Genomic DNA, 24,283 nt, shown 5'->3' with positions numbered 1-24,283 from the left:
CTATCCTCTAGCATGACTATGGCAAGACCATAGCAAGGCATGACCATAGCAATGACCACAGCAAGTAGGCAGGATCAATGGTATCAGCGGGGGGATGTTCTCTATTCTGTGACTAGGTGTAACAAATCTTCCTATCTTTGTCAGAGAGCAAATTGGAGTGCCTGAAAATTCTTTCATCATGCATTAACTACCCTGCATACATTAGTGATTCTCTCACAGTGGTTTACAAAGCTGTGCAGCATGAAAACAAGGACCCTTTCCTATTTGTGAATGACTGGGGAGGGGGTGAAGAATAGGAATGTGTGTTCCTTCTTTCATTCCAATGCATTTGGGCAACCCTGTCCATGCAGAGCTATCACTAATTTACTGTGAGTTAGGAAGCCTTATGTACTTTTTAAACAATGCATAACAGAATTGTCCATCTCGGGTCTTTGGTGCTATTCCTCTTATAGTGAGACTAGTAGTCATTTGTTGATAGGAGCTATTGTTGGTGGGTAGCAAGTAAAGGATATCAAGACAGGTTGCATCCATATTGCTGTCAATCCAGTATAAAAATAGTGCTGTCTCTCTCCTGGAATGAAGTTGTCAGAAGAATTTTGGGATTTTTTTTCACCATTGAGCCACTGCTGACCGACAGAAGTGTTTGAGAAGGCCTGAGCCCCCTTCTCCATGGCTAGGGACAGAAGTTACATATAAACTGGTATAAGTTATCAGAAATCATTTCAAATCTGTAACGCAACAGAAGTTCAGTGCACATAAGCCACTTTCAAAATGGCTGAAACTGGTTTAAGATCAACCTGGATGGATGTAGTATCAGACTTAACTGATTTAGGTTAAATCGGTTTATTTAACTTCTGTCTCAGATCCCCTCCAGATTCAAGTTAACTCGCAGTCTCCCGGCATCCCGGGATGCTTTGCACCTCCCTTGCAAACTCTCTCACTGTGTCGGTGGGCTAGCCTTGACCCAAGCTGTCTGCTCCAGCTGAGCAGGGAGACATGTTCTCACGATCCCCAGCTTCTGGCCTGAGCCACTGCAGGCATGTGATTGCATTTTCAGAATCAAAAGTGAATTGTTCACTTGTTTATTGGTTCAATCTGTGCATCTCAGACTAACCTGTGAAGATTAAATCAATTCAGCCTCAGGCTTTTTGACTGTACTTAGCCCACATGTCCCATGATGCACTGCAGCAGATATCCCACAGTCCCTCATACTGTGCGACAGAAAAGTGTGTGATAACTTTAGTTCCTCTATCTTTCTTGCCCAAGAACCAGGGAAGATATTTGCCATTAATTTTTGCAATTGACCATCATCTCTTTCATACTACAAATGCCACTGTAAAATTAATTTAAAAAATGCTTAGAGAGTTTTAAAAACACAATTGTGCATTTTCTTGTGTTACTTCATGTGTAAAGGTAGGTACCTTAGTCCTGTAAGTCCAACATACAACCTATGGCTGGAATTCTAGTCCACAGAGATCACTGGCAAAATTTCCATTGACTTCAATGGAAGTCAATATCTTCAGTGGGCCAGTGTTTTATCTAATGTGTCCTAGTTTCACTAGGGCAGTCCTGGTTTTTTTAGATGATCTCTAGGGATACCCAAAATATATTTTATCAATTGCAATATTTTTTATAAAAGCAAAATTTTGTTCAAATTGTATTGCTGTGCCCAGTAGAACTTATCTTTTTTATTTTTTATCAAGATCAAATAGCTCACTAGTACAAGTGTTCAGTGTAATGAACAGTGTCTGGAATGGCAAGTGGATTGAGTGTATATAATGCAGATAAACTCATTCAAAACCCTCAAGTACTGGAAAGAAATCCTTCATTCTGAGAAATATACCTGGGTTGCTCTCGAGTCACGAACTGACAGCTAGATCCCTGATTCCCACTGGAAATTAATAGAAATTAGTTAAATATTGCATGTGCCTTTGAAAGTCTCACCCAATGTTGATATTAGAACACTTTACAAAACAAGCATACTTGTGCTTTATGTGATTATTTTGCAGCCTTAAAAAATTGTGAGTCCAAGGTTTTAGTTTTGCAAATACAGTCACCTTACTGATCCAAACAAAACCAGATATAAATATACTTAGTGTACTGCAGTAAGACACAGAATATATCCCCATATAGAGTATGAAGGATAGGCTCTTCTTAAGATTCATGAGTCTTCCAATCAGCTAAGTATGTTCTGTTTATTATTGTTATGACCTTGTAGAGATATGGCTGTGGTGCAGTCTGCTGAGAAGTAGCTAGGGCTTGCAGGAAAAATTGTGGGTTTGAATCGCCCTTGTAAAATGAATGCTGGAAAATATTACTGCCAGGCCTAGGTGCATTTCAAGTGGACAGCATTTTAAGATGAATTACTTGATACTTTTTTTCTGATTAGTGTATTGGTTACTATGGTTTCTATCAGTGTTTGAAGGACTTAATTACATTGTATCAGAGTGATACCAAAATATAATTAAGCATCTCAGCGTAATTATATGTTTAATGAGCTGACTGGTTGGTTATACAAGCACTTCTGTCTCTGCTGTGTTGCAGCAAAGTTATTCTAGGTAAATCCCTTGAACTTCTCACCCTCTCCTGAAATGCCTGGGTCTGCTGCAAAACAGGTATGTGTAAGTTGGCAGCACGTCTTCCCAGTCATAGAGAAATAGGTGAAGGAGACTGCAGATGCTACATGCCCATGAGAGTTTTAAAGGTAACTCCTGGCAGGATCTCCCATCCTCCTGCAGAACCTGTTGATGGGCAAATAAAAGGTGGGGCACACATGGCTCTTTCTGATAGTTGCCTTGCAGCACATGTTACCTGGATCAAACGCCAGGGTTACAAAACAAGCAAGAAAAGTAGATATTTACTAACCCTGGGAATTACTAGGGAGGCAATGAATTCCCAGCATATAGGCCTCTCTTTGATGCAGCATTTCTAGTACCCCCTTACATAAGTTCAAATACTGCCCTGTTGGCATACCTGCTAGCTTGTGTGAGCATTGGTATCAGTGTATTGTCTCTATGCCTCAGACTGGGAGGATATAGGTCAAAGAGTCATTAAGAGGGCTAGGCTGTGTTTTGGCATGATGATCTGTTGTGCTGGGGCAGTGCCAGACTGTTTCCCCTGGAGAATTTTGGCTGAGCCTCAGGAAACTCACACTTTGAATGATGCCGCATTTACCCCTTCTGTGCCCACGTCCTTCAGAATTGAGAGTGGAGCAGGAGGCCAATAACAAGGTCTTGCTCCTTTTCCCTAACCTTGATTATGCCATGGTCTACCCCCTCATATGCAAACCCAACAATGACATAGATATGAAATGCTTAAAGCTCAATTCTGCTCTCAGTAGAGTGATGTGGGGTTTATATTGCAGGAAAGAGGTTTTGGCATCAAGTGTTTCCTTGACTTTGACTCTTGAACACAAAGACATAAAAACATGTAGATTCAAAAACAAAACAAAAACCCTAAAACTTTTCCATGAAACAAGTCCCTCCATTGTACATGTTTCTCTCCTTGGGGCTACATGCAACAGTTCTATAGTCATGTTGCTTTATGTAATACTGGCAGGTGCTCACAGACTATGGTGATGAGCCTGGTATAAGAACCAGAAAAGAGCAGGATATGAATATGAAATTACATCTCATCAGGTTTTTTGTGTTTCTATGAGAAGTTTGGTTTTAAAATATTTATAAAACTCTATGACTGTCAAAAGACTTACTATTCATGGAGCCTTCTCTGGTGACCCTCATCTCACTTCTTTTCTTCTGCCTCCCCTTCCACTGCCTATGCTCTATCTGAATTATTCCTCTTAATAATCATTTTATCTTTTTTTCCAGTCTTCTGCTTTCCATGCCTTTTTCCTTCTGCCCCTCCCTCCTGACCTGGGGCATCCCACCTGCCATTAATTCAGGAGCCAGTTCTCCTTGCTTGCATCCTTTAATACCTTATACTTATTTTTACAACACTTCATTCTTGCCTTTAAAGAATCAAGCCGTTCATTAAAAAGCAATGTCATATGCATGCCTAAGTGCATATGTATTTCCATGTTAACTCCAATAGGGTTTGGAAAGGCAGTTTGTATGGCCTTTTGTGAGTTAGACAGCATAGGACAAATTCCTCTTACAGCAGGGGAGGGCAATTATTTCAGGTGGAGGGCCGCTAACCCAGTTTTGGCAGGCTGTTGAGGGCCGCATGGGTAGCCCTGCACCTTGACAGGTCCGCCCCTTGACATGTGCCCTGCCCCCTGGTCATTATTTTGGGACCAATGTCCCAATGTCTTTGGTCCCATGTCCCAGGACCAGCACTGGTGGGGCCCAAAGCGGGGCACAGGCTGGCAGGGGTCTGTGGAGCCAGGCTGGGCTGCACCAGCAGGGAGAGGGGGGAGTTGGCCCAGCTCCCCATGCCCCCACTGGCTCCCCATCCACTCGCTCCCAGTGCCCCTCAGCCCCGTGGTACAGGTGGGGGGCAGTGCACAGCCCCGACCCCCTGCTTGCCGGCAGGAAAGAAGCTGGTGCTGCGTGCAGGGAAAAGCGGCCCCTTGCCCGCCCCATGGTTGGCACTCCCTGCTGTAGTTTCTTGGAGCCCATGTGGGGTTGTCTCTGGAGCAGGCATAGGCAGCCCCATGTGGGCTGCAAGCAGCTACAGCGCAAGGCGCTGGCCACGGGGCAAGTGAGAGTCTGCTTTTCCCCATGCCCAGCACTAGCTTGTAACCCAGCCCTGATGCCAGCTTGGGCTCTGTGCTGGCTCCGGGCTTGACTGTCAGGGCTGCGCATGGTGGCAGAAGCTGTGACCCCCCCACGTGCTGTGCCGGGCAGTGTTGGCTGCTGCTGCCCACCCAGAGTGTGCGCTGGGCAGCCCACAGGCGGTGGTGGCAACCACTGCCCAGCGTGGCAAGTGGGGGGCTGCAGCTGCTGTTGCCACACGCAACCCTGACAGGGGAGCCCAGAGCCGCGTGGGGCCCAGGCTGGTACTGGGCCTGGTTACAAGGTGGTGCTGAGCGTGGGGGGGGGGGAAGCAGCGCCCCCCTCCCCCATACCTGGCCCCCCACACTACAGCTGCTCACAGCCTGCCTGGAATTGCCTGTGCCTGCTCTGGACAGCCCCACGTGGGCTGCAAGCAGCTGCAGCAGGCAGTGCTGGCCATGAGGCAGGGAAGGGCCGGTTTGCTCCACACCGGGAAGGAGCAGGGAAGGAGCCCGGGGAAAAGCTGAGCATGGGGTGGGGGAAGTGGCCCCTCCCCCGGTCCTGTGGCCAGCGCTCCCTGCTATAGCCACTTGCAGCCCACGCGGGGCTGTCTGGAGCAGGCATAGGCAGCCCCAGGTGGGCTATGAGCAGCTGTAGTGCGGGGCACTAGCCATGGGGCAGGTGAGGGGCCACTCTCCCTCGCTCTGCACTCAGCTTTTCCCCAGGCCACTTTTTCCTGGACTTCTTCCCTGCCTGGGGTCCTTCCCTGTCCTTCTTCCCCCACTCCCTTCCCCTTACCTGCAGTTCTGGTGCAGGGCAGCCGCGTGGTCCCAGGCCAGAAGTCCCTCCTGGGGCTTCTGGCTGGCGGCGCAGGGCTGGCGGGGCCTGCTGTTGTGGGAGCCCACTGGGGCTTCCCCTGGGTCCTACTGCCCTTGTTTCCTGCCAAAAATGACAGGAACCAAGGGCAGAGAAACATTAATTTTCTAAATTTTTTAGGGGTCCTGTGGGCTGGATAGAATGGCCTTGAGGACCGGATCCGGCCCACGGGTTGTATTTTGCCCACCCCTGTCTTACAGGATACTGGTGCCTCTGAGGTGGAATCAGTGGGATTGCATTGGTGAAGGCAGAGAATTCAACCTGTGTGTGCAAGCAGAAACACCTTTTTAAAAACTAGAACATTAACATTAGATTTCTGATCCTTAATCAATCATTTTCATTAAGTGGTTGGTGCTTAGAGTGAGAGCAGTTCAGGTTCTAGTTGCAAAACCCTTAGAAATTATAGGCTAGCATGGTGCCTGTTGGCAGCAAGGGGTTAAACTTCTTTTTGTTCATAATGTGCTTGCCAACAAAACTTCATGACCTGGCATTTTTTTCAAGTGATTACACTTTGCTGCATTATAATGGAGCAAATGCATTTGTGTCTTAGAACGGTACACTACCAGATACTGACATGTTAAACATCTCCTGTGGCTTACCATACGCATCAGGGGTGTGGACCTCCCTCTGTTTTCTCATTATGCCAAATAATGAAATGTGGAAATAATTCTAATCCTTTCTTCTGGTTGTGCTGTACTTCCAAAAATATGATAAACTCAATCCAATTAAAAGTCATTACCTCTACAAGGCTCAGTCTCTATCTATAACCTTTGTTTTATCATTCACTCTGTTATCTGTCTTGTTTATGATTTGGTGGAAGATTTGCTGTTTTTTGTTAAAAAGAGGCATGTGATTTCCAGTACTGCTTTGTGAGGCATCTTGGTTTAAAATGGTAGAAATCAACTAACGAGTAAAAAAAAAAGTTCAGTTTTACTATTTATGTCATTGACATAAAGCTTTGTTGTACTGCTGCAGTTTTAAGTAATATTTTTTCTTTTAAAATATTTTATTTCTGATCAAGTGCATTACTGTTTCTTTCCTACTGCAGATAATCGATATTTGCTTGAGTGTTGTCCCTTGCTAGTATTTATTAAGCTGTACTGAGAAACTAAATATGGGAAATATAGGTGTTTTATCTGAGTAGTTCATATAAACTTTAGTATTCTGAGTTTTTAAGCAAGATGACAGTCTTTAGCTGCATGGTATATGTGAGAATATATATGCTATTTTTCAGTATAACAATCAAAAGCAAACCAAAGCAGGGAACTATCAAGTTTTTTATCCTGCCTTCAATTTGGGCCACACCCCATGCTTAAAATTTGGTAGCAGATATATTTTTTCTCTGAACCTTCATAATGAATATAATCAATGGGTGAATGTATATTTACTGTAGCAATGGGTTTAGTGATTATTAACTGGAGCAGCTCCATTCAATTGTAATATTCCTCCATGCTCAAAAATTAAATGATTATTCATTATAAATGAAGATTTGATGCTTGTGGGCTAGATCCCAGCTGGTGCAAGTTATTAGAGCTTCACTGATCTCAAGTAGCTGAGGATCTGGCCCATAAAATATAAGACATACCAACTGGCATTTCTCTGTTCTTTTACCCCCACTATATGTAGCCCAGCACAGGTTTTGAAAGTCAAACATATATTTATTCCATAGAGGAAACTTTATCAACCAGCACCAAAGTTTACTGGCACTAGCTTGTGATATAATGGGTAGTTTAAACCCTGCTAACTGCAAATAATTTTTCAACAGTGTTTATGATTGCAGTAGACTCTAGGAGACCATAAGTACAAGTAACATAAATATTTCTACCAAAGATGATTGTATTGGAGCTATAAATAAAATTAGATTCAACTTGTAAATAAATTCAATGTTTGCCAGCAAACATTTATAATTCTTTGTTGCAGCATGTAAAACAGTAATTTATCTGGAAACTGTGCAGAAACATGTAGGGCCAAATTCTGCTTTTCAGGGACACAGGTGCAACTTCCCCTAACATCAAGGGCAGTTGCACCCACATAAATGAAAGTCGACTTTGACCCGTAGTCTTTCCGTACCGGACCCTAATTAAGAGACCGTCTGGTGCACATCAAATGCTTTCAACTGCGTTACTCAGTTAGACATGAATGACACTACACAGAGCACCAAATGCTACTAGTTATTGTACAAGCTGATATTGACAGTTTCCAGAAACAATGTATAGTTCCCTCTGCAGTTAGCGTATTATGACTTTTTATTAACTACTAGTCTGGTATCACCACTTAGCAATGTTGAAATTATCCTCACAAACTGCAACTGTTCTTGAGTATGGATACTATAGCTTCCTGCTTTTTTGAAAACATTTTTCTCCAGTGTTTAAGGTTTAATACTATTCTTCCTTCAATAGCTTTCTCCAGGGCCCTAAGCTCTCATTTTTATGTTTTCCTATAGGTAGAATTTGGTGAACTGATGGCAACTCAGTATGAACCTTTTTTCATATGCTGAATAGTTTCTGACAAACCCATTTGAACTGTTCAGGTTATGTTTTAATTAAACTTGTTTTGCTTTGAAACTCAGAATGAAAGTATCCAAAAAACTAAATTTACATTGATGCTCAAGGAATTAAAGGTCAATTCCCCACTCCCCCTCCCCTCCTTAGTTTATCCACTTAAGGACAAAGCACATTTGAAAATGTCTAACACAGGCATAGAGGAGTAGACTAGAAGGTTGGTTTTTTTTCTACACTCTTCAAGTATGAACTCAATCCAAATTCACAGTTAGCTCAGACAGGTCTTGTATTGCCTTGTACACATTCCTTTGTATTTGCAATCTATTGCTAGAACTCCCTCTTCTGCTGGACATGCATAATTATTTTCTTTATGTTGAGTTCCTTGCTGCAAGAATGGCTTGCTGTTGTGAAGCAACAAAGGGAAGGGGGTCTTCATCAAATCATCTGTAAGACTGCTATTTGCACTCTTCATACTATGTAGATAAGAGGAACACTACAATCTGGGGCTCAATTTTTTTTCCTCATTTTGGTACATTAGTACCAGTCTGATGAAATTCTTTGGACTAGAGCTTGCAGTGATCTCGTTTATACATTGGCGTAAGTCTGAAGTAATTATTCCAGATTTATACCAGCATAACTGAGATCAGAGCTCTGGGCCTGTGAGCTCACATGTGCCTTGATTTACAGCAAACACGGTGTAATAGAAGCTAAGGGGTGATTCTGGTACCTTTTCCTGAGTTATCCTTATGCAAACAGAATTCCCTCATATTGCTCACATAAGCACCACTGGGTATCGGGAAAGCAGAACGAGGCTCTTAAAAGTATTTAGAATTCCTGTTGAGTTTTTCATACTTGTATCAGGTTTAGACACTACACATGTGTAAAATACTGATAGAAGACTAATTCTATTAGGCTATTAGAAGTCTAACTATTTCTGGAAATAGTTTTTCCTTTCACTAATTTAGATTAAATAATGATCCAATACTGGGTTAAACACCATCCCTGCCCTCAGCCCTGATGCCAAAATTTGGGGCCAGGTTTTCTATTTTTAAAAAAAATGTTCTCACTGCTGTGTGATAGACCAGCACAAACATCAGAGGAAATATCAGTGAAACCTCGAGACAGTCTGCACAAAAAATGTTATCCAGTGCAACTCCCTGCCCCCCAACTCTGACAAAAGAAAGACTTTTATTTTTTTTCTTTATACTGTTTTGAGTTGTTTCAAGCAGAACAACTGTAGATGTTAATGCTGGAATGCTAATCCTAGAAGGAAATCATTGATGTGATTGTAAGGTAGATGTTGACCTTTTAAACACAAAAGCTAAGCGCTGACTTCAGTGAATTTGCTGCTTATTTACAGCAACATAGATGAGATCAGAATGTGGTCTAGCACCTCTGTAGCGTGTCATCAACCTATACTTGTGGCTCTCAATCCTCCAGCGACTCCTAATTCATATGAATGAAGCAGCCCAAATCAGGTGATCTAGAACCGTGACTTTCAACCTTTTTTCATTTGCGGACCCCTAAAAAATTTCTAATGGAGATGCGGACCCTTTGAATTGTAGGTGTGGGTATTCACATACTTTTGATTGATCATAGCCATGCTTCACAGACCTTTTAGACCAGGGGTGGGCCAAATATGGCCCGCAGGGTGGATCTGGCCTGCCAGGCCATTCCACCCAGCCCATGGGGCCCCTAAAAAACTTAGAAAATTAATATTTATCTGCCCCAGTGCCCCTGTCCTAGCCCTGTGGTACAGGCAGGGAGCAGCGCATAGCCCTGACTGTACGTGCCCTGCACTTGCCCACCTGGACTGAGCAGCAGCAGGAGGGAATGAGCTGGTGTTCAGTGCAGGGGAAAAGCACCCCCACCATGGCTGGCGCTTTCTGCTGCAGTTGCTCGCAGTCTATGTAGGGCTGTCCTGCCTCACCGCTGTATCACCGCTGCCACGCCGCTTTCCCCTATGCAGAGCACCAGCTCTTTCTGCAGAAACTGCTGTTCAATGCAGAGGAAAGCGGCCCCCCACTCGCTGCCGCTGGGCAGTGTTTGCTGCAGCTGCCCTCCCAGAGCCCATGCCGTGCTAGGCTGTGGTGCGGCTGCTTCACCACTGCCTCTGTGCTGCCCCATATGGCAGCAGTGGCCATGTGGAGCAGCCACAGAGCAGCACAGAGGTGGTCATGAAGCAGCCGCACAGCAGCCTAGTGCTGTGTGGATTCGGGGCAGGCAGCCACAGCAAACACTGCCTGGTGGCAGTGAGTGAGGGAGGCCGCTTCTCTCTGCGCCAAGCAGCAGCTTCTGCCCAGCTGCTGCTGCTGTGACAAAGCCCCAGTGGGTGAGCCTGGAAGTGGTGCAGGGCCCAGGCTAACAGCGGTGGTGGGGAATGAACTGGTGCTCAGCGCGGGGAAAGCGGCCACTCCCTCTTCCCGTGGCTGGCACCCCATGCTGCAGCTGCTTGGAGCCCGCCTGTACCTCTCCATTGCCTACACCCCATGCTCCTACCGCCCCGCTCAGGGCCCTGCCAGTGCTGGCCCCGGGACATTGGTGCAGGCCCTGCACTCCTGCTCACTCCACCCCTCCCCACTGCTTTCCCCACTTTCCTGCCTGCCCACCTGCCACTCTGCAGTATATGGTCCCAAAGGTGTACTTCCAGGGGCAAGGGGAGGGACTTCCGGTGGCAAAGGTCAGAGGTTGGGGCGGGATTTCCAGTCCCAAGATGGCAACCAGGGGGTGGGGCATCTGTCAAGGGGGGGGGGCTATGCATATGGCCCTCAACAGCTTGCCAAAACTTGGTAAGCGGCCCTTCGCCCAAAATAATTGCCTGTGCCTGCCACAGACATAATCTGTAGATTCCCAGGGGTTGACAGACCACAGGTTGAAAACCACTGGTCTAGAATACTGTTCCATTTACAATGGTATGTTAGAAATCAGCTGTTACCCTGCTTAAAACAAAGGAAAATACACACCTTACAAGCTCAGTAGCTGCTTCTTAGAACACAGCTTTATTCACCAAATGCTTTCTGAAAGAGGTGATTTGATGTGGACTCTGTAGTAGTCAGGCATTGAATTCGGTAACCCAAGAAAGTCCCTTCCAGCATTATGTGCCTATGTTTCTTAAATACAAATCACTGGTATAGTTAGATCTGTGGTGATATTGCAGCTTCATGGTTTCTAGCTAATCAGGAATTATCATCTAGGTTCTATTTAGGTTGTCGAACAATCTTATAATTGTGTTTGTACAGAGCTAAAAACAACATGGCTGACGGGGCCCTCTAGCACAATGGAAATACTAGCTCTCTGCACCTCTGCTGAATGTTTCTGTGGTGAAGGCAATAGCACAAACTTTCTTCAGGCATCTTGCTAACACTGCTTTCATCCAGAATAATGCAGTGCTTGCCTGATGTTGAAACTAATCCCACATGTGCAGGGGCAACTCCTGACTTTCCCCCAGAGCCCACAAAGGGGACCACCACTAAACCATGCTGGCTCCCACAAAGGGGACCACTACTAAACCATGCTGGCTTGTGCACAGAGGCCGTTGGATGTCTCCCATGTGGTGGGAGACATCCAGTGTCTCATATGTAGCTCGTATGCGGGCTTCCATAACTTCTGAAGCCTCCAGATTTCTATCTGCTAATTTTATACTTTTTCCTAACCATTCTAGACCTCGGCTAATGTGTTTTGTAATCAATCAGTTCCTGCCTGTGACAGTCCTTTCTCAAATACCTGTTCAAACAGTAATTTAGATAAAAGTGTCCATTTGTATGCAACAGGAAATGCCTGTCTCATTTCAGATACTCTTGAAAATAATTGCTGTAGATATCGCCTGAACAGAACAGAAATGTTTGAAGGACTCTGGTCTCTTTAGAGCCCATATCCCAACAGTGACATCTAAAAATATCCTTCCATGTCACATGGGACTTTCCTCAAGTCCTTCCTGGTTTTCCTCAAGGAGATGAATGATCCAAAAATGTCCCAAGAAGGCCTTTATAAAGTGAGTCCATGCTAAAGATGATCATACATATTGTTCAAAAGGAAAAGGAGAGCTCCAAAATTGTGATGTGCAACTGGTTTCTTCTTTTCTAGCAGCCTGTTGATGGCTGCCCAACTTGGCAAGGGATGGTGGTAGTTATAATTGTGAAGTTCCTATAGAAAGGGTTAGCCAAGCATGAGCCAAACTCTATCTGCTCAGCTGGGAGGGGCTGCTTCCAGGCTTATCTCAGACTTTATTTTCTCCTTACCTCTGGAGATTATGGATTTAGAAACACCTCTGAAGTAGGCTCTCCAAATGCTTTGGCTACCAGCTTAGGTAAACATCCTTCACCCCTAATAACCAACAGTCCAAGTTCTCATTAATCATTGGTGACCACATGCATGTCTCCAAGGACAGATTATCAGAATTATGTGCTAGAAAATGGGGAGGTGTGTATGTATGCAGTCCTGGGCAGAAAGTAGATAGAAAAAAAGGAGTTATGCAGACTGAGAAAAGGAGAAAGAAAACAAGCAATACTGCAGTGACTACTGAAAAGATATTTATATGAGTCTGCATTATTTAGAGATGAGCTTTAGATTTGGGTTCAGATGTCAGTTGTTTCAGTGTGTACCCAGATATTTGGTTTGACCTATCTTGAGCGTTAATACACCAAATATGCCAGTAGGCTCTTTATTACCTGCATGTATTCAGGTGGCATTCAAGCCATTCAAAGCTTAGTGTCCTTGCATTGCACTTTTGGCCACCCCCTTATTTTACTTTATGTGCCCCAGATACCCCATGTATTTGATGTATCAGCTACTTCAGCTGATGGTATAACCAACTCTGGCTGTATGAGCTCCCCAGTCTTCCTCACATGCTACATCTCACAAATATATTGCTCTTGGAAAGGGAGAGCATGCTGAACTGCTAAGCATTTGTCCAAGTGGAAATAAGTCAGCCCTTCCTCCCTGCTCCACACACAAGCCCAGTGTGCTCTTTAAAGTGACCCTAGGGCCTGAAGTCCTGAGGGCTCTGGCATTAGCTTTGGCACTTGGCTCCTCTCCTGTCCTCATCAACCACCTTTCCAGCATGCAGCCACATGCACTCTTTCCTGCTGGCCTGCAAAGTGGTGCAGAATGTGCAAACACAGGTGTCCACTCTGGTCTTTTAGTAGCAATTAACTTTTCCTACTGGGCTTCTTTTCAAGGTTGTTTATTGCAAAACAGCAGTAAAGAATTTTATGGAGGGAAATGTCTAAATTTCCATGCTACCTAATTTAGACTATTCCCTCAGTTATTTCACCTTGTTTCCAATGGGAATAATCATTAGATCATAAGGAAGCCTGCTTTAATTTAAAAATGACAGCACTACGTGTGTAAATGATTCATTGCTTTTGTACGTAATTGTGCTTGGAAGCATGCTCTCTAGGGTCTGATTTTTGTCTCACCAGGGTTATATCACAAGGGCCAATGTTTGTATTGCATCACCAAAGGATTTATCTAAATCTAAAAGTTGCTCGGGCTGTTACCTGTTGCTGTTGCTGTTACCTGAAGAGGTCACGGTGTTAGACATGACAATGGAAGGGCATAAATGGATCTCTCCCACAAATAGGTTCATGTTCACCTTATACTCTGAGTCTCTCAACGTACTGCTTTCCCAGAAAAATATCTCCTTTTTTAGTTTATAATTAGATGGATGAACTTTGGTGCCTGGGAGAAACATAGTAATGCTAATAAAGCTAAATATTAAGGAGGATTTTTTTATTAATTAGTTTTTCTTTTGTTTGGTTTGCAATATGACAGTATTACCAGGACATTGAGGTAACATTGAGGTAACATTTTTTGTGCAACTGAAACTCTGGCTGAAGTCGCTTTGACATTTAGGAATAATAGAAATTTACAATTACACTTATAATTTGAGCTCTGCAAACCACAGTCTCTTTGGTTTGTTAGTCAAACTGAGGCACTGACTTGTTTCATTTTGCGCGAAATAAAAATTGCTTAGTTGTCTTGCCAAAACAAAAACGCCCAGATCACGTAATGTAAGTTGTGTTAGTCTATGTCCTGCACTGAGGTGACATCCTGAGCCAGATTCTCAGCTAGTTTAAATCGTTGTAGTTTCATTAAAGACAATGGTGCAACATTGCTTTTCACCAACTGAGGATCTTGCCAGCAGTTGCATGACAGCTTAGTTCTCTCCTCCCAAAGGCTAATCTGAGGCCATCAACCTTAATTTTACATTTTTCAGGTTGTCTAAGCCATTTACCCATTAACAAAGGGGCAGTAAAACCTTCTAGCGTTCCATTTCCCTGGATTCCATTTGTAACCGGTTTTCCGTTCAATTCAAAATGATTTGAAGTGCTGTATGAAGATTGGGTGACAGGTGTGCGCGTACACCCTTTGTATGTAATTTACTTGCTAATGTTTACAGACATTAAGAGCACTCTAGTCAGGTCTGCAAAAGCACTGTGCATCTCGCTCCTCAATTGTGAGACTGTGCAGTATCTTTCTGCTCAAGGTGCAGAAGGGTTCACATGGAAAACCCTTCTGCACCTTTAATGCAGGCAGTTCCTAAAGTATGAATTCATTTTCAGGTGATGAATGTTTATATGAAAGCTTCCATGAACTTCCTTTGGAAGAAATGCCAGAGCCTGATGGAGAAGCAACTAAGTTGTCCCTCAGTGTCCAAGAGCCATCTTCTCCAGCAACATCTAATGAAGAATTCACACCGAAGGAGAGCTCTCCTTACAAGGCTCCTATATACATTCCCGATGACATTCCCATTCCATCAGAGTTTGAACTGCGAGAATCAAACATTCCTGGAGCAGGATTAGGGATATGGACCAAAAGGAAGATTGAAGTAGGAGAAAAATTTGGGCCATATGTTGGAGAGCAGAGGCCAGCCCTTAAGGATCCCAGTTATGGTTGGGAGGTAAGAAACTTTAAATCCTTTCAGTCTGTTTAATGTCTTCATGATTTACAAACTCAGGTGGATATGCAGAGCTGTAGGGCTACCCATTTGAACTGTGTGAACAGTTTGCATGCATTAGGACTGGCAGACCAGGCTTTTTGATGTAGGTGTCCCCTCTTTCCCAGGGAAGAGGAAGCAGTGACTTATCTCAACTTTTCTGTGGCATTTACATTTTTCTCTCACAAGACTTTGCAATATAACATGGAAGTGGTGGAGGGAGTTGTAACTAGGCAACTTGTTTTAAAAGAATTGGGAAGTTTGACTAGCTGATTCACTGCTTTCTCTTGAAGACACTTAGAGAATGGCTTATAGAGTATTGTTGCTTTGCTTAGTTACTACTGCAGAAAATTATAGGGCCAGATCCTATTCCACCCATTAGATGGCTAAATGCAATCCAATTCCATCCTGTTTCAGTCCCTGAAAAACTGTTAATATTAAAGATGGGTGAATCTGTCTTCTCCTTGCAGCTTTATTATGACTTGGTCTTAAGGATAAGATGACAACATATTATGAAAGTAGATACATTAATGAAATTCTGTCTACTTGAACACAATGGAATAGAGTCACACTTAGGCACCTGAATTACATATTCATTTTAGGCACCGTCTGGAGCTCTTAATCCCTGGATTGTCCACGTATTAACACTTAAAACTAGTTTAAACTACAGTCTAGGGAGCTTAAAGTTAACCACTCCAGGGCAGGTTTATCTCTGATCTGTGTTACCTAGCTTGAGTTCCATTAATGTGTGGCCACTCCCCACAGATGAGTCACCCAAGTTTCAGTCCTCCAGCATCCCAAGGTGCAGTGTCCCCTCCCCCGCCCTCCTGTTCCATGTGAACTGACTTCCCACCTCCTGAACTCTACTGCCCACTAATCCAACCCCCTTCCCAGCCCCAGGAGCATGATCAGGGGTGCAATCCTATGCAAACAACCTGCAGAGCACATCCCAGCTAGCCAGGTTACAGGGCATTGGCAGGCCCATGAGTGGGTTCAGGGGTGGGGGGGAAGGGGAACAAGATAGAGGGCCAGATCTGGTCCCCATGAGCTGGGCTTCCGTCCTGGGGCAGGGGTGGTAGCTCCCCCGCAAAAGCACCTTTCCCTACCATTCCCACCTCCTAGCCACTACAGGATGACCAACACCTCCTCCCCCCACACCCTAATCCAAAATCCCTATTCCTTAAACTGTCTTTAATTTACTTCCTCTTTATTTCTTTTTCAATTTTTTTTTTGGTTTCTTAATACAGGGGTTTTCAACTGGGGCTATTCGTACCCCTGGGGGTATTTTTGGAAGGCCAAAAAAGGCTGAAAAACCCTATCTTAAAATTTTATCCTTCAGTGGCTCACTTCATTTCATCACACTGTCACCAGTGTCATTTCCTTTCCACCTCCCATTTCATTACCCACCCTATCCCATTAGTTTTCTGCCTCCCAGCTTCATGCCTACCTGCTACATCTTTCACACATCCCCACCTAGAACCAGGATAAAGGCCTGTTCTGGTTTACCAGCCCTGTAGAGGCAACTCACATCTGTAGTCTCTGGTCAGGCCGCTGCTTGCCAGCCCTTTGGTGGTAAGTCCCAGCTGTGCAGGTAGGGGACAGTTAGAGAAGGTTTTTAGCTTCAAGGTGTGACTACTCCAGACTAACACTGATCAACATTTGAGCAGCTCAGAGTGCAATGTGTAATAAGGCCGTAAGTCACCGGCTTCCATTTAAGAAAATGGGAGTGTTGCCATTAATTTTGATGAAATCAGGATTGGGTCCTCAAACTCATAGGGTGTTTTTACACGTGCTTCAGGGGTGTGTGTGGAGGGGTGCTTTAATTAGAGCGGATCTGAGAGCTGCTGTAATTAAAGTGCCCACAGCGTCTCGTGTATCAGTATCCCCATACTTCAAAATGGCGGTGGGGGCGCTTTAACTAAAGCTTGTTTGATGACCTTTAGTTAAAGCACCCCCACCGCCATTTTGAAGCTCTGGGACACTGATCCATGAGATGTGGAGGCTGCTGGAATGTATCCCCGCATGTGTACAGGCACCCCTTGGCACAGCGCACATTGAAAGGGACATGGAAAGAGCTCTGAGAAGCCCTGTCCCTCGTGCATCAGGAGTTAGGCTAGCTGGGCCAGTTGCCTCCTCCAATTCTGTACATTGTCTAGATTCCTGTAGCACAGATAAAAATTCTAGATTGAAGGAAATCATGGGTTTTCCCAGAGTTGATCTGATGTGACATAAAAACCATTCTTGCATTCACTTTTTTATTCCTAGTTTAAAGATGTGTACTAAAAATATAATACAATCCCAATTTTCCATTTTTCTTTTCCATTGGGACAGCAGGCTTTTTGATAAGTGGGAAAGAAGTGTTTAGTTTTGTACGGCTCTCCTGAGTCCTGACTGATATTTGGTGAACAAGGAGTTTTACTTACTGAGACTAAATGAAGTCATACTGTGTAGAATAGCCTCAAAAGATAGAGTGGATAATAAACATTGGGTTTGCCCAGTGGACTGTCAGAAAATATTCAGTAAGTTCATTCCAACTTTTGTATCCAGTTGGTTCAACCATTGAGAGATCCATGACAATATGACAGAAAAGTGTCAAGAGGAATTATAGACATGGCAGAAATCTATAAAATGAGCACACCTTGGTGGAATATAATTACTGGGAAGAAATCTTTATTTTTTGAACAAGGCACTAAAAAGTCATAAAGACTGTCTTGTAGCCACACCACAATTAAGGTTATGTATTCATAATGGAAGTTTGAAAAAAAAAAAGTGCTGTCACTCCACCGCAAATCTGAATTGAATTTACTTGAAAACAAAAACGTTGTGAGCCAAATCCTCAGCTGGTATAAATCAAATTATAAAAAGATACCGCTATTGAAATAAAAAGATACTTCTATTGACTTATACCTGTTAAGGAATGGATTCTTTGCTTTTTGGTCATGGTAACCTATCTTTAAATTAGACACTACTTGCTAGCAATGTGGCTAGTTGTTTATTTCAAAACCCTTTTAGGCAAAAAGAGTTAACATGGTTTTTGCTAACAACAGAAACTGGAAACTCAGATGCAGAATCATTTCCACACTGTAACATTCACTTCATTTGAACAAGCGTATTCATTTGGGAAAACTGAAAAGAGGGTCTCTCTCAAATTTTGCCATAAAACTAGAATAGATAGAAAGTATGGAAAGAAAAATTGCACAAAGTCAACAATAAAGTCGCTCCACAAAATTGACCATTCACCTGCAAATGCTTCAAACTACCAAGGAGAATAGAAAGGGTGAGTGGCAAATACATTTCTTCCAGGCAGTAACATGAACGTGTTTATTACGGTGGAGAGGGAAAAGTAATTGGCAGCTTCACAATTTTTAAAACAAACCAAGTCTAGGATACTTAGAGTGAAGGTTGCCACTTTTTTTGTATTGCTCAGTCTGGTAGGAAAAATAGCTAGTTTTGTGGATTTTCTTCCAGTTCTTAGTTAACAAAAATCAAAATAGGTAAAGGTTACATAGAGCATGAATCCATTTCATTTTGCAACAGTTTCCTTGGTATTCTCTGTGAGCCCAACTGATTCAACTCTTGTCTCTTATCATGTATTTGGCCTTGATCTCCCAAATCCATGACTTGTCTTGTGAACTGATATTTAGCCATACATAGTGAGCTCAGACTTGCTCACCTGGAAATCAGATGGTAGTCTGCACATTGTTTTCATGGGAGAAGGACTGAGCACACTCTACTTTACAGAATTAAAAAAAAAATCTTCTACCCTAATAGTCCCTCAGTATTGTGGGATCCCTTGTGTTGTGAATTGTGCTGATTATGATGCTGTCAGCATTGTAATTTTTCCCCTATTTGATTTTAATGCATTTGGATAAATCTTTGTTAAGTTGGGAAGTAATTAAGGTCATATGTGTGGCTTCAAGGGAAACTGGATCTGTAATCTGGGTGGTATGCAGATGGTACCCCCTCTCCAATTGAAGGGATGTCAGTGGATGTGGTGGAAATGTGACCTTCTTTCCTTACAGAGCAGAGCAAAGACCAAGGACACCCAGCGAACTTAACTTTACAGTTTAATTGTACAATATAATATAAAACTTAAATGTATACACATATATACATATACATGTGTTATTTACAAATATAGCTTTACAAAGACAATAACTCCTATTAACCCTGAACTCAGGCACAGGCCTTAATCCTCTGTGGCCTTCTGGTTAGTATCTAGGCCCTGCCCTTGATGGCCCTCCAGGCAGCAGGCAAAGGAACACTCAAATGATAAAACACAGGTTAGACAACAAATCAACAAAAGGAAAATCTGGCAGTGATGGGACAATAACTGAACATACACAGTAAGATTACATCAAATGAGATACAAATGCATGAAGATAACCCATACAGTGAATTCAGATACAGAGTCGAGGCTGCACTAGCAGACCCGACTAGTGAACTAAATAGAACATCTTACAATCCTCGCATAATACAACAATAAGGATGCAAGGTTACAACAAGAATCCCAAAGACACAAGGACCCAGAACTTAGCAGTGGCAGAGCAGCTGTGCCCAAAGAAGAAATGGTACCAGGGTAAGGATCCCGTTACCTAACGGAGCACCATCACCCTCTCCTAGGTCACCTGACTAGGAGGGGGCCCATAACCATGAAACCATCCTTAACAAACAGGGGACCTAGATTCCTCTCTGCACCCAAGGGTGAATCGTTCCTGTCAGGGCTTCCCTTTGATCATCTGAAATGGGGAGGGCCCTTCTCCCCTGTGGAAATCCCCTTCCTGGGTAACTCATGACCCCCACCAGCTTTGGTAAACTAGACTCATGTCTACCTGTGGGTTGGATGCGGAGTGTCTTCCTTCGCTAGGGTGCTCGACTTGTCCGGTCGCCGCTTGCTGCAGAAATGCCCGAGCTGCCTCATGCAGCCACTGGGCCTGTCAGCCCTCTCTCACCACCCAGTGCATCGAAGGGGCACCTGCCTCGTGCAGGGATGGGGACTGGTGCTGCCTCATGCAGCCACGGTGTCTTGTCAGCTACCCTTGGCTCTCCGCCTTGTACACTTCCCGTACACCAAAGGGGCTCCTGCCTCATGCAGGGATGGGGACCCGCACTGCCTCATGCAGCTGTGGTGGTCCCTTCAGCTCTACCAGCCCTGTGCACCACACTGAGGGCTCCTGCCTCATATAGGCTTGGGACCTGCACTGCCTTGTGCAGCCACTGAGGTCCCGTTTACTCCCCAGACCCTCTGTGCACCAATGCCATGGCTTCCACCATGGCGGTGCTGGGATGCAGCCACTTGCTGCTTCCCGCTCGCCAGAGGCATCTGCAGGGCACTTCTGGGGCAACCGCTCTGCCCTGCTGGTCAGCTCCACTAGCTCTTCTGCAGCTCCACCTTCGTCATCCCTCATTGAGGCTGCCCATGTGCTGGGCACTTAAGCTCCACCCCCTGATTGGGAATAGACCAATGGGAAAGCCTGAGGGGTTAGTTCCCCCTCTGGTCCTCTTCTTTACCTTGCCCCTAGGTCAGGGCAGAGGAAGCCTCTATCCTACATTCTTCTGATTGGTGGGGAAGGGGAATGCCACTACCAATCGGCCTGAGCCATCTGGCTCAAACAGTCAAGCCGAGCTGCCACAGATCATTCTGCTATTGCACAATGGTGGGGGGTGGTGGTAAAACAGCTACTGTTCTATTAGCAGAGGGATTCCTGTTATAAATACTAGGATCATTGGTTTCACAGGCAAAAGCTGATGTTTCATCATATCTGGGTTCTCTCTCTATGTAATGCATTCATCTTCTCCTTTTGAATCTCATAGGATACATGTGCCAGTAACATACATAGCAACACTGCAACATTGCTTAGTTTTTGAATATGTTGTACCTATTCAAGGATCCTTCTGCAATTATTGTCAGGACATCTTTTTTCTTGAGAAATTGTTTTTTTCTGTTCATAAACCTGCTGCCTTTTGCAGTTAAAGCAAAATAATTGGATTATAGTATAAAGAGTCATAGAATCATAGAATCAGTGAGTGGGAAGGGACCTAGACGGATCATTGAGTCCGACCCCCTGCCATGGGCAGGAAGGAACACTGGGGGTGGCAGGGGTCATAAAACCCCAGCCAGGTGCCCATCCAGTCTCCTCTTGAAGATCTCCAGGGAAGGTGAGAGCACCACCTCTCTGGGGAGCCTATTCCAGGCTCTGGCCACCCTTACCATGAAGTCGTTCTTCCTAATATCCAACCTAAACCTCTCCTCCCTCAGCTTGTGGCCATTGTTCCTGGTGACTCCAAGGAGGGCCCTGGTGAACAGACTTTCCCCGAGTCCCTGCTGGTGGCTCCTGATAAGGTTGTAGGCAGCCACAAGATCCCCCCTCAGTCTCCTCTTGCGGAGGTCCCTCAGCCTCTCCTCATAGGGCTGGCCACGGAGGCCCTCAACCATACGAGTGGCCTCCTCTGGCCCCTCTCCAGGTTCTCCACGTCCCTCTTGAAGTGGGGCGCCCAGAACTGGACACAGTACTCCAGCTGCGGCCTGACCAGTGCCGCATAGAGGGGGAGGATCACCTCTCTGGACCTGTGGGTGATGCCCCTGTTGATGTATGACAGGGTGCGTGCGGTTGGCTCTGCCTATTGCTTTGTCGCATTGGCGACCCATATTCATCCTGGAGTCAATCATGACTCCAAGATCCCTCTCTGCCTCTGTGCTGCCAAGAGAGCAACAGCAAAGCTTTTTCTGTAACTTATAGATTTTTTATTAAAGCATGTTGTTTATATTATGATTCAAATGCTGTAGTGAGGGGAAATATAGAAGCTGTATTAGTAGTTCTTGAAAAAAAATCTGGATATTGTCCTTTGTGTTTTACGATGCTGTGCAGGTAAATATTAGAGCTTTTTCTTTTAGAACTCCAAGATGTGTTCCTTCTTTAGGACAGTTTAGTGTTAATAAGTGAGAGAACTCCAAATGTGACCCCCTCCAGACACTTTGGAAAGCAATAGTAAACCAAATTTAGCTTTGGATCTGCATTTTGGAAAGGGAAGCTATCTTTAGAATAGGCTGAGTTTAAGAACCAGAGTTAGAGTATCCCTAGATCTTCAGGGCACTGGTAACTTGGATCCAAACATTGTTTTTTGAGTCCATCTCACATAGCAGGGGGTGAAAGTTGAAGAAGCTGCTACTGTAAGTTTGCAGCTATGTAACTAATACTGTAAGTACTTGACTCCACTTATGCAAGAGGCCTAGGCAGTTCACAGGGCCTGCTTCTGCATGCTCCCAACTAGCAAAACTCCATACTAATGTTAATGCTGAATTTTGCCTAAGTAAGTCCTAAAAATAATGTCCATCACGTCCATTGAGATACCTGAACTATAAAATGCACTGTGATACAAAGAGCATTTGTTGTGATGTAGTTGTGCTTGGGTCATGATTAGAGTGCCATAGGCCAGTGTAAATGAAAAGCCATAAATTGGAATGTTATCTCATTTTCTGGGTCTAAAGCTGAGCATGATCTAATCAGGTATTGGTGAACTAAAGTACAAATCGAACAAAGGGTCACTGGACAAGGGTAGAGGTCAAGCTTTTCTGCAGTTTGTCATTTGGTTTTAGTCCAGTCGTCTGTTGGGGCCAAGTAACTGTGGCTCAGTGACTGTTTACAAAGGGAAAATGGGCTGCTTCTTAATCAACAAAGAAAACAAGCTTTTAAAGGGTGTCAGTATTTTTTTAAACACAAACAAAAAAAGAAGAACAAATTTAGTGGTTTCATCCTGATTTATGCTTTTCTGTGGAAAGCAAAGTTGGAGAGTACTCAAAAATGAACCCTTAAACATAGAACTGAAGCAAATAGACACATCTCCAGTATGCTGAGCATTTGAATTCAGATCTCTGATTGGACTTATTAGCTAAATGTGATATTTATGGGAATATTCAGCTATAGGAGTTCTGGATCCTGTTTTTCATAAAACGTGTTTTTAGTAGTAGGAAGGTAGAGGGAGGACCTGTGAAGCTGTATGGATCAAACTTGTAATAGAAGGTAGAATATAGTTTTAGATGTTATCCAACAGAATATACTGTTTTCTTCCCTAATGTGAAGGCTGAGAAGCCTTTCAGGTTAGACAGAGTATAAATTGATCTGATGCTCACAGACATTTTAAAAAGATATATTTTTAACAATGTTGAATCTGGTTTAAGATGGTGACATTTAATCTTTAAGTGTATTACAAAATGTAAACAAAGTTTATTATATCTGGACTCCAAAGGGGACTCGGTGAGTTCTGGGAGAATAACAATACTGTTTAAAGGGTAAGTGATTAACTCAAGCTATATGTAGCTTTCAATAGCAATATGGAAAAATATCTTTAATTTGAGAAGGGCTAGAGGACTGACACATTAAAGCTATCAAAACAGAATCTGCTTTTAAGACAATGGAAGAAAGTGTCTGGCCCACTTACTGGTGTTAATTAGAAGTCCCTCTATGGGTGTCAGTGGAGATTCTAATCTGGTGTGAGTGGAAAAAATCATTTAGGTCTTACACCTATTTAAGTTATGCCTACATTGCAGCTGAAGATCTAATTGCAGCAGGCATGGGTATATCTAGACTAGTTTTATTCTAATTACCTTGGTAACAGCAAGTTTAAAGATCCAGTGTCACAGACATCAGCACATGCTAGCAACCTGAGTACAAAGTCAGGGTCTCCAGTGGGCTTGTAAAAATTGTTGTTCTGAACTCTGTGCTGCTGTGTCTTCTCTGCCATCATTTTCCACGCCAGCTAGTTTAAGCTAGGAAACTCTGTGTACCTGTGCTGCAATCACACCTTTATCAGCAGTGTGCATGTATCCTGAGTCGATAGGACTTTTTTGAGAATCAGACTTTAAGTCTTTCTCTGGGAATTTTGCCATTTATAGAGTTTGTGACCATTTGATCTTATCATCCCTTGGGGGGCTCTGGTGAACAAATGTTCCCCCAGATCTTGATGAGCACTCCTGATAAACTTATAGGTAGCCACCAGATCACCTCGAGCCTGCGCTTTTCCAAGCTGAAGAGTCCATGGCTCTCAGCCTGTCATCATAAGGTCTGTTTTCCTGACCTCTGATCATGCATATGGCTCTCCTTTGGACTCTCTCAAGCTTCTCCATGTCCTTTTTGAATTGTGGAGCCCAAAACTGGATGCAGTACTCCAGCTGCGGTCTCACCAAGGTGAGTACAAGGGGAGAATGACGTCTTGGGATTTGCTTGACAAGCATCTATGGATGCAAGCCAGTGTTTTGCTTGCTTTACTAGCTGCAGCATCACATTGAAGGCTCATGT

At 44.0% G+C, this 24,283-nt stretch overlaps 1 protein-coding gene across 4 annotated transcripts in view; it reads left to right on the top strand.

Moving 5' to 3' along the window:
• The window catches only part of MECOM (MDS1 and EVI1 complex locus), a 484,803-nt gene that overhangs the window by 198,636 nt on the left and 261,884 nt on the right, over nt 1-24,283 (top strand). For all 4 annotated transcript variants that reach the window (XM_019532701.1, XM_019532699.1, XM_019532700.1 and 1 more), the window contains exon 2: nt 14,614-14,951. In XM_019532701.1, the coding sequence (XP_019388246.1) occupies nt 14,614-14,951 (338 nt within the window). The remainder of the gene's footprint in view (nt 1-14,613; nt 14,952-24,283) is intronic.

The sequence above is a fragment of the Crocodylus porosus genome, unplaced genomic scaffold, assembly GCF_001723895.1.
Source record: "Crocodylus porosus isolate Cpor-Errol unplaced genomic scaffold, CroPor_comp1, whole genome shotgun sequence".
Taxonomy (NCBI): Eukaryota; Metazoa; Chordata; order Crocodylia; family Crocodylidae; genus Crocodylus; species Crocodylus porosus.
This window is presented reverse-complemented; position numbering and strand designations above follow the sequence as displayed.